Here is a 13,873-nt window from a genome sequence, read left to right as displayed (position 1 = left end):
CACAGAAAAGGCACAGAAGCACACGTTGATCAGGGAACCCTTTCTATATTATATGTTAATAGCAGATGATCAGCCTCCCCTGGATGATGTCAAAGCTAACAGAATGCCAGACCAGATGTACCTACTATCAAGACAACAAAATAAAAAAAATACCTTTTCCCATTACAGTTGCTTGTGCTTAATTAAATGACATTCTCCAAAAATAAACTATTAAAAAAAACTTCAACAGTCACTTACTCTTACTATCTTGAACAGTCAAAATATAATCTCAGCCAAATTCAATTAAATTAAATATTAAGATACATAATCTATTATTGTCATTCACAGATACACAAGAAAGTGTAACATAAACAAAGTGTTGTCACTTTGTTTAACAACGCAAATTTAAAGCGCAAAAAACACCTCAGAACTTTTGAAAGTGTTTTGTGTGTTGTTAAATTGCTTTACTGAGATGTAAATTTGTTTCAGATTTTGTACTGTTGGTTTGCACTTCTCGGCCACCGTACTACGTTAGGTCCAAGCAGTGACATTCTGCACAGATAAGGCTGCAAAGGAGGCTACAACAAGAGAGGACATCGATATGTCAGTTAAAATTAGTAAGATGGAAATAAAGGGCATTATTAAACAGCTGAAGGAAATGTGGCAAAAGCAATGGGAAGAAGAGAGGAAAGGACGATTATTTTACATGATTCAGAGAGGAGAGTGGGAGAAATGAGATGTGCAGGAAGGAAGAGATAAGAAGAAACAATTATATCAAGACTTTGATTTGGGCACACAGGATTAAACAGTACTTTATTCAAAATAGGTAAACATAACACCGGTAGGTGTGAATACTGTGAGCAACAAGAGACAGTTGAACACATTATGGTACACTGTAAGAAGTATGAAAAAAAAAGGAAGGAAATAGTACAAAATCTTAAAATGGAAGGAATACACTTTAATTTCATAGAAATCCTTAGAAAGAACTCAAGAGATAAGTGCTATGTAATTATTTTTCATATATTAGATTAATTAATGTAATTGAGAGAATTTGAATCTTATTTTGGTTTTATTGATTTCGTTGTGACTTGTTTTGTTCAGTATAAATAAATAGTAGCCATTCAGATCCACACTCCATACCAGTGGGTGGCGGTAATACATCGTTTCGTTGCGTGCCAACCGCCAATAAAATTCCATAAAGAAGAGGAAGAAGAAGAAGAAGAAGAAGAAGAAGAAGACGACGACAACGTGACGTCAAATATCTGCGCAGGGACTCTCACACGTGTTGCTTTCATGAGTTTGGACCAGTTGGGAATTTTCTGCGTCGGAGTCAAGTTGTAAAGCACCGGCATCAAGATGGGGAAGAAGCTAAAAGTTGGAAAGACGAGGAAGGATAAGTTTTACCATCTGGCGAAGGAAACAGGTACAGTGGCGTCATTAAAACACATCAGAGGCTCTTAGCTCGGTGGTTGGTGTTAGCATTAGCTCCAGGTGAATCTGTGTGGATTACAGAGGGTGTTTAAAGCTACTCCAGTTTAATGTCTTTTGTTGTTGTCTTCAGGTTATCGCTCTCGGTCTTCCTTCAAACTCATCCAGCTGAACCGTAAGTTCCAGTTTCTGCAGAAAGCCCGAGCTCTGGTGGATCTGTGCGCCGCTCCGGGAGGATGGTGAGCAGCCTGGTCCCTGTTCCCTGTGACAGTAACTCAGCCTGAAGCAGCAGTGCTGTATGAATGAAAGAAAACTTATTTTACCTGCATTTAACTCATCAGAGTGTCAAAGTCACTCCGCAGAGGTTTACACGTTTTAAAGAGCAAATCTGTGAGGTTGAATGAGGAAAAAATTTTCAAGTGCTGCATGTCATCAAGATCACATACGTATGTTATAAATTAAGTGTGGTGATTTATGTCGCTAGTTAACAAAAAGGTAGAATTTCCTTTATATAATTTTCAAAATATGGATACATTTAGAGAAGAGGTATACAGAAATGTTTTTCTATTATTTTTTTCCCTCAAGGACAAAAATCTAATGATTATAAATGAATACAACTAAATTTCTTTGTTGTTTTTGGGACACTTTATGGGAATTGTGAGTGCAGCAAGCTTTTAAATAATGACAAGACTGCATTTTGTAATGATAGCTGAATAATGGGACTGATTGTGATTGAAATTATCCATTCCAGGTTGCAGGTAGCGTCTAAGTTTATGCCTGTTTCAAGTCTCATCATTGGTGAGTATAGTGTTATAACAACAATGGAGTCTGTCTGCTGAGGCTTTTAGAGCAGGTGGTGTGATGAGTAAAAATGGCCTGTGTTCCTGTCAGGTGTTGACTTGGTCCCCATTAAGCCCATCCCCAGTGTGGTGACGCTGCAGGAGGACATCACGACTGAGAAATGCAGACAGGTCAGGATGAGATGCTCTGTGAACAACATGTGATGTGCAGCTGGAGTCTCTCAGAGACTGTCCTGCAGTGGCAGGAAGCTGGCGTCTGCTCGTTTGAGTGACCTTCCGTTTCACATTCAGGCTCTTCGCAAGGAGCTTCAAACCTGGAAAGTAGATGTCGTGTTAAACGATGGAGCCCCAAATGTGGGAACCAACTGGCAACACGATGCCTTTTCTCAGGGTAAGATAAGCCAATACTTTGATCGAATGGGTCGTTTGATTAGCACATAATTTTGTATAACTTGAGTTCCTCGAGGTTTCTGTCTGCCGGTGATCTGATGGTGTTTTTGCTTTTGAGCTGGATTCAAAAATCTCCCCCGTTCCTCCCCAGCTCACCTGACCCTCATGGCTATGAAGCTGGCCTGTGAGTTTCTGACCAAAGGTGGCACTTTCATCACCAAGGTTTTCCGCTCCAAAGACTATCAGCCTCTGCTGTGGATCTTCCAGCAGTTCTTCAAGAAGGTGCAGGCCACGAAGCCCCAAGCATCCAGAAATGAGTCGGCAGAGATCTTTGTCGTCTGCCAAGGTAGGTGGCGGCTGCAAATGTGACTTAAAGACTTAGGACGCACTTTGACAGCCTTGCCAGCCATATTGATGTACTGTACGCGGTTTATAGATGGAGGACATTCAAAACTAATGTCAGCTTGCCCAGGTGTGGCTGTCCAAGCAAGTTCAACCCAAGAGTGGACCGCAAAATACTGAAAGTAGTCTCTAAAAACCCTCAGATATCCTCAGGGAACCCACCTCAAAAGAAGCGATGTAGCTGAACCGGGCTATCTCCTCTTAGATCCTACTGTGTATCAAAGATGTGAAGAACATGTGAGACCTCTCTGTTAAAAGGAAAAAAATAAATAAAAATTATGCAGAGGTTAACTCTGCAACACGACAATGACCCAAAACATCTGGGTAAATCCACCAAGAACTGGCTGAGAATTAGGAAACAAAATCCCTGGAAAGAATCACAGCACAGATCTTTTTCCTCTTTGAGATGTTTTGGGTTGACTTGAAACAGGCTGAACCCCAAAGAGCTGAAAAGGAGGAGTGGGGCAAACTTCCCTCAGACTGATCTCAGAAACTAGTAAATGGCTATAAGAAGTGGTTTCAAGAGTTCGCAGCCAGAAACGCTGGCTATGAACAGATAGGATGTCCTAACCTTTACCTCAGATTTCTTTTTTGCTGACATATCGAGGTTAATTTCTAGTGTCTACCTGGATTTAAATTACTTTTCTCCCTGAGATTAACAAGCAAAAATAGGCATTGCTGTTTAAACATTACTTTAGAAAGAACTGAATCTCTAACCAGCTGTCTTAACTTTTTTTTTTTTTTTTTTAACTACTGTGTGTATACATTTGTCTGCATATCTAAAACCAGCTTTTGTTGTGTTGGACAGGTTACCTCGCCCCAGACAAAATCGACAGTAAGTTCTTTGACCCCAAGCACGCCTTCAAGGAGGTGGAAGTTCAGGCCAAAACGGTGAAGGAGCTGATTCCTGTCAAGAAGCCAAAGGCGAGCACAATTTACCTTTTTAATTCATTTTTAATCCAAGTTTATATTATAGTAAGGATTAATCATGGTGTTGTAGATGCACATTAGAAATTTAGCAGGGAGCAAAGATCCCAGATGTTTGATCTGCTACTGACCAAGCCGCTGTGTGGGTTTTAGGCCGAAGGATACGCAGACGGTGATTTGACGCTGTACCACAGTTTTACTGCGACGGCCTTTCTAAAGGCCGAAAACCCGGTCGACTTTCTGGGAAAAGCCAGCGAGGTAAGATTGATCCTGTTAACTTTGGCTAAACAGACCATGACATCTTCTGTGGGAGAAATGTTAAGGAGATTTAGTCAAAACGTGCTCAGAATGATCCTGCGTGTTGATTTTTTTTTTTTTTTTTTTTTTTTTTTTTTATGGCAACAAGATATCAATGCTATCTTGAAAAGTTTGGAAAATTATCCAATTTGCTTCTATTATTTCCATGTCTGGTTAATTCAACAGAAGTTTAATTCAATTTTATTCAAATTCAGTCAAATCAAACAGATTGGTCAAACATGTTTTGATCTAAGGAAACCCAGCAGATTGCATCAAGTCTTGACAAGCAGTGTTCACTCATCATGGAAGAGCGTAGCGGCACAGGGACAGTCACTGTTGTCCCTGTGGCGTGTGAAAACATGTTGTTTCCAGACATTATTCCCCTTTTTTAATCTTCTAAAACAATGGATAAGTTTGTTACATTTATTTATATTTAAATTCTATTATGTTTTTTGTATTTGAGTCGCAACATCATACTTTTGAATTTAAGAAATTATACAGATACATGCACTCAAAAATTAGGAAAAACACATTTTATGTTTAAAACTGGATCGATGCTTGTTAAACTGCTTAACTGGGTTGGATGCCAAAGTATTAAAGGTGCTTCTACTATTTTTAATAACATTGAAGGTATCAAATAATCACAATCTGTGCTTTAAATTAATGTTTAGTGTCAGATCATCCTGGTCAGAGTTAAATTATGAAACAGAGATGATCCAAGTGACTTGAGATTTGCAACAAAGTTTTTCAGTCCTTTGACTGTTAAATCATAAGCCTTGTCCCTTTTTCTGTTATACTTATAGAGATATATTTATAATAAATCACTTCTATAAGGAAAATGATTTTTACTTAAATCTCCTGGATGATCTTAAAACTATCAGGAAAAACTACAATTATGAGTTTGAAATGTTTAGGAGCTTCTTATTAAGGTCTACAGTAGCTCAAGATTTCTATTTCGTCCTCTTTTATGTTTTCTCAGATCACGTTTGACAATCCTCAACTGGAATCTCACTCGGCCACCACCGGTGAAATAAAGGAGTGCTGTCGGGACATCAAAGTCCTGGGACGCAAAGAGCTCCGGTGGGTCTAAAAAGCCGCATCGGCACTTTCCTCAGAAGTTTCACAAATTTGATTCTAGTGTTGAAGTCAATATTCAGATTAACACGCGTTTATATTCTGGAGATTAGAGTAGGTTAGGGCTGTATGATTTTGGCAAAAATCTAAATTGCAATTGTGTTTCAACCATAATTGTGATTGAGATTTAATTTTGACTTTTCTCAGGTAAGATACTGACAATATCTTACCTGCTGTCAGCTTTCTGCACTTTGGACACTCAGATTGAATCCCTGAAAGGTGTTCCTGCGCAGTCTTAAAAACTGTAGAATTGGATTTTATAATTTATCGTTTCAAGTGTGGAAAATGGGGAAAAAAACAAGGGTTTATATCCCAACTATATTAATTTTGCCTTTCCTAAAATATAAATATCAGATTAACAAAAAATAAAGAGCTTTTCATATTCATTTATATCCAGATGACCTTTATGTGTCTCAAATTGGGCCATTTCTCTCCTGTAGATCAGGGCTTCCCAAACTTTTCAGCCAGCAACCCCGAAAACTACCAGATACTGATGACCACATTTTTGGCAAGGGTTTTTTTTTTTTTTTTTTTTTTTTTTTGCCAAATTATAAGAATAAAGTTTGAAAATTATGAGAAAGTAATGTTTTTGTAAGAACTCTGACAAAAAAGTGCAGCCTTCCCATTGTGTTAAAATGATAAATGTGGAGCACTTGTTATACTTTATCGGTTTCACAAATAAGCAAATACTAAATATTTTTTAGCACATTAGCATTAAATCATCTCACCACCCCCCAGGAGTCCGGAGTCTAGATCCTTTTAATTCTAGGTTTTCAAACGGAACGCTTATATCTTGAATTGGGTTTGGTTTAGATGTTTAAAAAAAAAGTTATTTTGTGAAATCGAAGTATCACCGAACCCAAACTGATTTATAGTATCCAGTTATAATTCAGTTAAGTATTACAGATTTTACCTGATCTGAGTTTTGTCCCGATGCTAAATACGTTGAAAAGGTCCTTTACTACACCACCGAGAGACTGTTGCAGGATTTTTATTGATTTATTTATTTCCCCCCCTGAGCCGGGTTTGAACTTCGCAAATGGCTTGTAGTAAATTTTTTCTTTTGTCTCTTGGATGTTTTGGATAACTTGGATATTTGAGTCTGGAAATGTATGTGAAATGGAGAGTTTGGAGGAAACAGGCCTGTAACGTGAGCCATGCTTTTTCAGAAAGCAAACCCCTACAGAGTAACACGTTTTACCGTCTAAAGTAATTCAGATCAAGTCATAGCCACCGTTTCCTGACTTATTGCACTGCTTCACAGTATTACAATTGAATACAACATGAAATAACACAGCTTAGTTTTTCCCAGCTGCTGCATTGAAACTGTTAATTTTAAGATTTGTCACCATACTTGGATTTTAATTTTCCTCTTGTACTCTAATAAAGTTTGCTGCTGAGCTGGAGGGCAAAGCTCAGAAGATATCTGGCAAAGAAACTGAAGGAGGAGGCCAAACAGCTTGACCAGGAGATCAAGTAAGCGCACATCCTTTGGCAAAACTGCAAGGTGAGTCTCCCATGAATTGTCGCAGAGTATTTGTAAACCACCCGCCTTGTTTAAAGTTTAAGCTCAGACGAGGAGGGGATGAAATCAGAAGATGAATCTGACGTGAAGAAGGAGGAAAAACCGGACGATGAGGAGGACGAAATGGAGAAGAAACTGGCAGACCTAAAAGCTCAGGAGGTGGCAGAGCTCAAACGGTTAGTTTTTCTTTTTTTAAGTGAAGTTTAACTTCAGTGTTTGTTGTTTTTTTTTTTATATACATTTATATATGTATATATATATTTTTATGCTTGATCAGGAAGAAGAGGAAGCTGCTGAAGGAGAGGAGGAAGCAAAGGGAGAGAGTGGAGCTGAAGATGGACCTGCCAGGCGTCTCCATCGCCTGCACCGCCGACTCATCCTTGTTTTCCTTATCTTCTGTCAAGAAGCAGCAGGTGAAGACCAATCAGCTGGCCATAATCAAACAGAAAACATACCTAAGACCTGGTCGGGTTCCCAGTATAGTATTGCTGCAGTGAAGTGTAATTAAAGCCTGCTTTAACATGCTTCCATCAGGTGCTGACTGACATCTCCAAGGGGGACATGGAGGCTGCAGGCGATCTGGGAGATGGAGAAGATGACATCCACCTGTCAGATGAGGAAGATGACGCGGACGAAATCTCCCTCGCATCTGATTTGGACGAAGATGATTTGGAAGAGTTGGAAAAGAGACAGAAGGAGCTGGAAAAGAAAGCACCAAAGAAGTAAGGTTTTATTTTACTGCGCATCCTTCCACCTTTTTGTCAAAGTGTATTTTATCTATTCATCTTTTTATTTTTGATAGCCTTCAATAAAAACACCCCCTCCAGCTTCTCACTGTATTAACACAAAACAAATAATAAATAACACAAGCTGATTACTTTGATTTAAAACAATTACTCCTTTTGCCAACATTTATTATTTTTGGATTTTTTTTAGGCACACTAATAAGCAAAAATGTTTAGTAAATACATACAAATTAAGAACTTGAAAACTTCAATTAAACTGCAGCAAAATGTGTTGCTAACTATAAAATCTGTTCTGATTTATTTACCTATTTCTGTCCCCCCTTTATACTCAAAGGTTGACCAAACAGAAAGTGTTTCACACAAAAAACGCTATTTAATTGTGATTGTATTTAACTTAAGAAAAATGTGTTGAAGCTGTTTAAACACATCAGTTTCATTTAAATTTTCTTGTAAACTGAAAAAATGAAAAAAGTAAATAAATAAATCTTCTTTTTGTAAAACTAAATGGTGTGAAATTTGGTTGTAGGCTTCATAAAAGTCCAAAGGGCCTTTGGGTGACCATTCTGTGTTTTTGCCTTTCTGATGAGGGAAATGTCAGCCCTGCTTTCAGCCAGTTGGCTGGCAGTGTGCAGGAACAGGTCATGGCATACATACAGCCTGTTTAACCAATTGGAGCCCATCAAGGGCAGCAATATTACATCTCCTTTTTATGAACTTGAAAAGATGACGTGTATTTTAGGCTTTTATACCTCAGAGCAGACTTCTAAAAACTGTAAATGTCAGCATATATGAAGTGTGTGTGGTCTAAACATGGACCATGAGATATGGTTTTAAGCCAGTCCTGTTTTAAGAGAAAATGGTCACCTTTTCTATTTGCATTATCCAGAGTGAAGTTCACCGAGCAAGTTGAGGAGGAAGAGGAGCATGAAGGTGGCCTGCTGGTGGAACTGGAGGGGAAGGATGAGAAGATTGAGCGGGAGACGAGCCTGTGGTTCAGCAAGGTCCTTCAATGTTTGGCTTCATGTCACATTATCATTTGATTGGGTGTTAAAGCCTATTTCACACTGTATCAGATCTTTATAAATGGGTTGGGCTCTCCCTTTTTGTCTCTTCTGTAGGGCATCTTTTCAGAAATTGACCTGGAAGCCGATGCAGAGAGTGAGCTCAAACAGACAGAGTGGCTCCAAAACAAGCAGTCAGGTAATCAGCTCTTATCCTTCATAGATTAAAATACCATTAAAAAGGTTTGCCCCTTTGTCAGGCTTTACTTCTCGGTCACACTTCACCATCTCTTTTTTTCACCAACCTAATTTTAGCAGCAGAGGAAGACAACTTGAGTAAATACACAACAGTTTTAAAACTATCATTTAATTTATGCGGATTACTAATGATAGTGTCAACGTAAACTTATCTACCAAACTGAACTTGAATGCATTGTTTAATGACTAAGATTAAATTAGAATGGCTTTCAATTGGTCTGGATGACTTGACTATAAAAATGAGATATGAGATTATTAAGGGACGAAATTCCTCCAACCAAAATTGACCTTATTGGAAAAAGTAATCAGCCTCTTGTTAAATCATGTATAAACAGTGATTACCCAGATCTTCATGGTAGCTTCAATAGTCACATGCGGATGATCTCAACCAGACCGTAGAATCAGGAAATCATCGAAATGCAACCTGTCTAACCACATTGGGTGGGCTAAAAAGTCTCAGGTGCCAATAAATCAGTTAATTTCCATTTCTCTTCACAAGTATTTATATTAAAAATGTCTTCCTTCAGAGAAAAGTGGAACCAAAGTCAGATTCTTTGCATTTGTGCACAAACTTGATAATTAAAGCTGATTCTGAAATCCTGCCTCCAACAAAGAGGAACAAACTTACTAACATCTGTTCGTCTAAAAAAGCTAAGAAGGCCATTTCTAAGGCTTTGAGCCTCTAGTATCTCAGTAAGAATTGTTCTCCACAAATGGAGAAAACACGGAACAGTGGTGAACCTTTTATAAAATTGAGCTGCCGACCCAAAAATTCACCAAGAGAGCGCTGGCCAGTCGTCCAGGAAGTTGTAAAAGAGCCCAAACATCTAAAGACCTGCAGACCTTTCTTGCCTCAGTGAAGGTTAGTGTTGATGGTTCAACAATAAGCAAGAAACTGGGTGAAAATGGCGTCTATGGGAGACCTCCAAGGTGAAAACCCCTGCTGACCAGAGAGAGCACCTCATTTACCAAACATCTTGTCCGACATGACAGAATGTGTCATAACACTTAGACTTAACTTCACGCAGCCATTAATGCCCGGGGTGTCCTCGCTCCTTAGTTCCTGGACAACTCTGATGAAACGGTGATCTGAATGTCAGGGGCACTTGGCTTATGCAGCAGGAACAACATCCTAACCATGCCAGAAGATCCTCTAATCAATACCTAACCCCCACACACAGATTGCACATTACAATAATCAGTCTCTGCCTGTTATTGCACATTATCACAACTCACACATTTATCAAACGGCCTTATTTCACTTTTTTGAAGTTTAATAAAACTTAGATTTTAGCCTTTGACTGGCGACCTGTCCATGACGTACTCAGCATCCCCGCCTCTTGTCCTTTAACCACTGGAGATGAGCACCAACCTCCACACGATCCTGTCGAGCCGCACCTCCCCATCAGATACTATGCCGACGTCACACCTGCACGGAACAGCGGATTTAGAAAATCGATGGATGGATGGGATGTTAAACTTTAAAAAAGTTTTAATAAAATTGTTCTAAGTTTATCAAAAAATACATAACTAGCTTTTAAAGATGAGCACTTTTTTAATTAGAAAAACGTTATAAAACTTTTGTGTAAAGTTAAATATAGTTTAAGTTAATCATGGCTGCTTTGCCTTGTCTGTCAGGCAGGTATTTTTGGGTTGGAATAAAAGTGAGTCCATAGTTTGACAGGAGGCTTTTTCAGCTCTGTTTCTACAGCGTTGCTTCACATCATGCTACCCTACGTGTCAAACTGTAAAATAACTCTTGCCTCACCCAATTAGAAAGCCTTCTCCAGTTTATGTTGTAGCCTAAGTTCATTTTCTTTGATGTAGTTTCCTTAATCTGTATGCAGCATTTTAATTTACGAGCTTATTGGTGCACAACTGCTCGTGAGCTGCGGCGCTGCTGCCTATTGATCGACAGGCGACGCAGCTCTCATTGATAATTACCGCAGCTCTGCGTTCTTTGTTTCAGGAAAGCGCATGTGGAATCATTTTTTTGACTTTTCCGAATCTGACCCAGTCAATTGCAGGACAATATTTGTTTACAGGACAGCTGGACAACAGTGAAAAATGCAGTACAGTCCTGCACAAATCTGGGAAATTTGGAGAGACAGGGACTGTAAATCTGCAAATTCTAATTTATTTATTTATTCCCAAGGGAAAGGTAAAAAGAGGAAAGCTGAAGAAGAGAGCGAAGATAAAGTAGATGAGGAAGAAGACACCAAAGAGGACGTCGCTCCTGCAGATGTGGAAACTCCTGGACCTTCACAGGAAGCTGCAGAGGAAAGCGACTCAGATGACAGCAGCGACGATGAAAAGTAAAACCTTATTTTCTGTGACCTTGATGTATTGTGTCGACAATTTAGAGTTGATCGAAGGAAACTAGAAGTTTAAATAGTTGAGCGCTTGAAAAGAAGATGGTATGCAACAGCTGCCGCAACTCACGTCTGAATAATTTTTGTTCCAGTGAGATTGTGAGAATGAAGCGAGCCAAGGGGTCCGGGGGAGCGTCAGGAGATGCTGAAGATGACAACTTCCAGGTCGTTCCTGTTGAAAGCACCAGTGAGTATAAATGCATGAACATACTCCACAATAACAGAGAATTTTATTCTTACATAAAGTGGCAACAACATTTCGTCTGGCCAGGAGATTTCATGCTTTAGAAGAACTCAAACATCGAACTCTGGGATGTCCTCATAGTTCGCTCCTGGTGCAGCTTTTGTATACAGAGGGAACATATTTCTTTGTTCTTTGAGTAGGTTTTAATTAATATAGGTTGGAAATACTGTAGAATTAAACTTTTTTTTATATTTTTTACTGTCAGATTACAATTTTATTGCAATTCACTACATTAAAATCATAACATGAAAGAATATATAAAAACATTAAGCAAAATAAGTTTTTAAACAGATTTTTCATCCACTGTATGAAGTAAAAATATTGTTCCAGCTACTTAAGACATATTGTATCTGTAAGGGTTTGTGTTTCCATTGGTTTTCAGGTAAGAAAGCCAGAATCCTGGATCCAGAGGGTTTGGCCCTTGGATGTGAGATTGCTACATCCAAGAAGAGAGCCAGAGACCTGGTAGACAACTCCTTCCACAGGTAAATACCTGATTTTGAAAGTCATACTTTATAAGCGTGATAACATGCATCTTACTTCCATCATTGTAATTAAAAGACACAAAACTATTACTATAACGGCCATTTCATGATGGACTAAGTACAATATGGGCCACACTGTTGGGTTGGATGAATTTTGAATCCGTACAAAGGGACTGATTGTCTCTTGTTGTAGGTTTGCCAGCTCTGACGAGCCATGGGAAGTACCGGAGTGGTTCCTGGATGATGAACGTAAACACAGAAATAAGCCGGTGCCTGTCACCAAGGACATGGTGGAGGAATACAAACAGAAATGGAAAGAGATCAACGCCCGGCCAATCAAACGGGTGGCTGAGGCTAAGGCCAGGAAGAAGAGGAGGGTAAGATAAAAAGTGCTGGTGTCTCTGTGAAACTGGGCTGAAGACGTAAAGAAGGCTGCAGATCCTTATGATTTTAAAGAATGAATTGGAGACTAGGGCTGAATCAATTTGATTGCTGGTATTAAATTTTTTTTTTAGCTCTTAACTGTATTTCATGACATTAATTACACAACATGTTGATACTAGTATCATATTAACATTTAACTGCAAATTAATAAAGTAATGGTAGCTAATGGCGGCTGTAAGGACCAAACCTCTCCCTGAATGCTGAGACAATTGCTTTCACAAACAAGCTGTGGGGCAGAAAACCCAAACGGATAAGAAAATTATTTTTTATTTTTGGTTATATTAATTGAATATTAGGAATTAACATATGAGAATTGATTCATAATTGGAAAATTTTATTATTATTTTTTATATATATATATATATATATATATATATATATATATATATATATATATATATATATATATATTCCTATTGGAGACTAGGCAAATATTAAGTCCATTTTCTGTTGGTTTTTACCAGATGTTGAAGAAGATGGAGCAAGCCAAGAAGAAAGCCGAGGCTGTCGTCAACACTGCCGACATCTCTGAGAGAGAGAAGATGGCTCAGCTGAAGAGGTATGTCTTTACAACCCTGAGACTGAAGCTGCAGTCATTTACTGACTGATCCCAACTCAGTAAATTTTAAATTACTGATCATGTTTGTTTTTCGTCATTCTCAGTATCTACAAGAAAGCTGGCTTGAAAAAGGAAAAGAGAGAAGTAACATACGTTGTAGCCAAAAAAGGAGTTGGCAAGAATGTGAGGCGGCCTCGTGGAGTGAAGGGATTCTTCAAAGTGGTGGACGGACGCATGAAGAAGGACATGCGGGGGGTGCAGAGGAAAGAACAGCGAGCAAAAGGAGGAAAAGGAAAAGGAAGACAACCTAAGGGTGCTAAAGGGAAAAGAGGAAAATAAATCTAAACTCAGAACCTCTGTATTAAACAGATAAACTGGTGGTGTCGCTGCTTGTTTCACATTTTTATAAACATGCTGTTCCTCCCAACAGAAACTGTATTTCAGTACTAAGAACAATAAATGTGTTCATAATGTTTTGTAAATATTAAATGCACAATTTGACAATAAATGTTTTGCTCATACTAATTGTTAATGCTTTTTTATTTTCAATTTTGTTTCAAAGGAGCGATACGTGAGAAATTTACTGCAAAATTAACCAAAATCATTCTCATTTGTTACCCAGGATGGAAGTTAGATTTCCTTTACACAATCGGTCCGCTCCATCAACAATGTCTTGGTGAAGTTTTTCACCTTTCAAACCTAGAGGAATGGTCCGGAACGACTTTGGTTCAGGAGTATAGCCCTGTTTCCTTCCTGGTTCCTGAGACAGTCATATGAGAGTTCCCAAAACAGAGAGCAGTATTTGGTATTTTGTGTAGGCAAAAGAGCAGCAGCCTGCAAACATTGAGCCACTAAGAGAAGCTGACCAGAAATGGAACAAAA

General features: G+C 38.7%; 1 protein-coding gene across 1 annotated transcript; it reads left to right on the top strand.

Annotated features, from left to right (window-relative positions):
* The first annotated feature begins 1,221 nt into the window (after positions 1-1,221).
* ftsj3 (FtsJ RNA 2'-O-methyltransferase 3) lies at positions 1,222-13,512 on the top strand. Its single transcript, XM_036141160.1, has 21 exons — positions 1,222-1,402; positions 1,541-1,646; positions 2,159-2,205; positions 2,299-2,378; positions 2,499-2,598; positions 2,749-2,943; positions 3,808-3,923; positions 4,080-4,184; positions 5,203-5,303; positions 6,747-6,833; positions 6,921-7,058; positions 7,160-7,295; positions 7,417-7,604; positions 8,515-8,629; positions 8,747-8,828; positions 11,043-11,202; positions 11,352-11,446; positions 11,886-11,988; positions 12,182-12,365; positions 12,897-12,991; positions 13,096-13,512. Exons 1-21 carry the CDS (start codon positions 1,336-1,338, stop codon positions 13,328-13,330), a joined length of 2,535 nt encoding a protein of 844 aa, XP_035997053.1. The 5' UTR covers positions 1,222-1,335; the 3' UTR covers positions 13,331-13,512.
* Positions 13,513-13,873: the final 361 nt, after the last annotated feature.

This window comes from Fundulus heteroclitus, chromosome 9 (genome assembly GCF_011125445.2).
Source record: "Fundulus heteroclitus isolate FHET01 chromosome 9, MU-UCD_Fhet_4.1, whole genome shotgun sequence".
Lineage (NCBI taxonomy): Eukaryota > Metazoa > Chordata > Actinopteri > Cyprinodontiformes > Fundulidae > Fundulus > Fundulus heteroclitus.
This window is presented reverse-complemented; position numbering and strand designations above follow the sequence as displayed.

Coding starts and splice junctions, on each gene's coding strand:
- ftsj3 (XM_036141160.1), top strand. CDS start 1,336: ATGGGGAAGAAGCTAAAAGTTGGAAAGACGAGGAAGGATAAGTTTTAC. Junction 11,203..11,351: donor GACAGCAGCGACGATGAAAA/GTAAAACCTTAT, acceptor TTTTTGTTCCAG/TGAGATTGTGAGAATGAAGC. Junction 12,992..13,095: donor AAGATGGCTCAGCTGAAGAG/GTATGTCTTTAC, acceptor CGTCATTCTCAG/TATCTACAAGAAAGCTGGCT.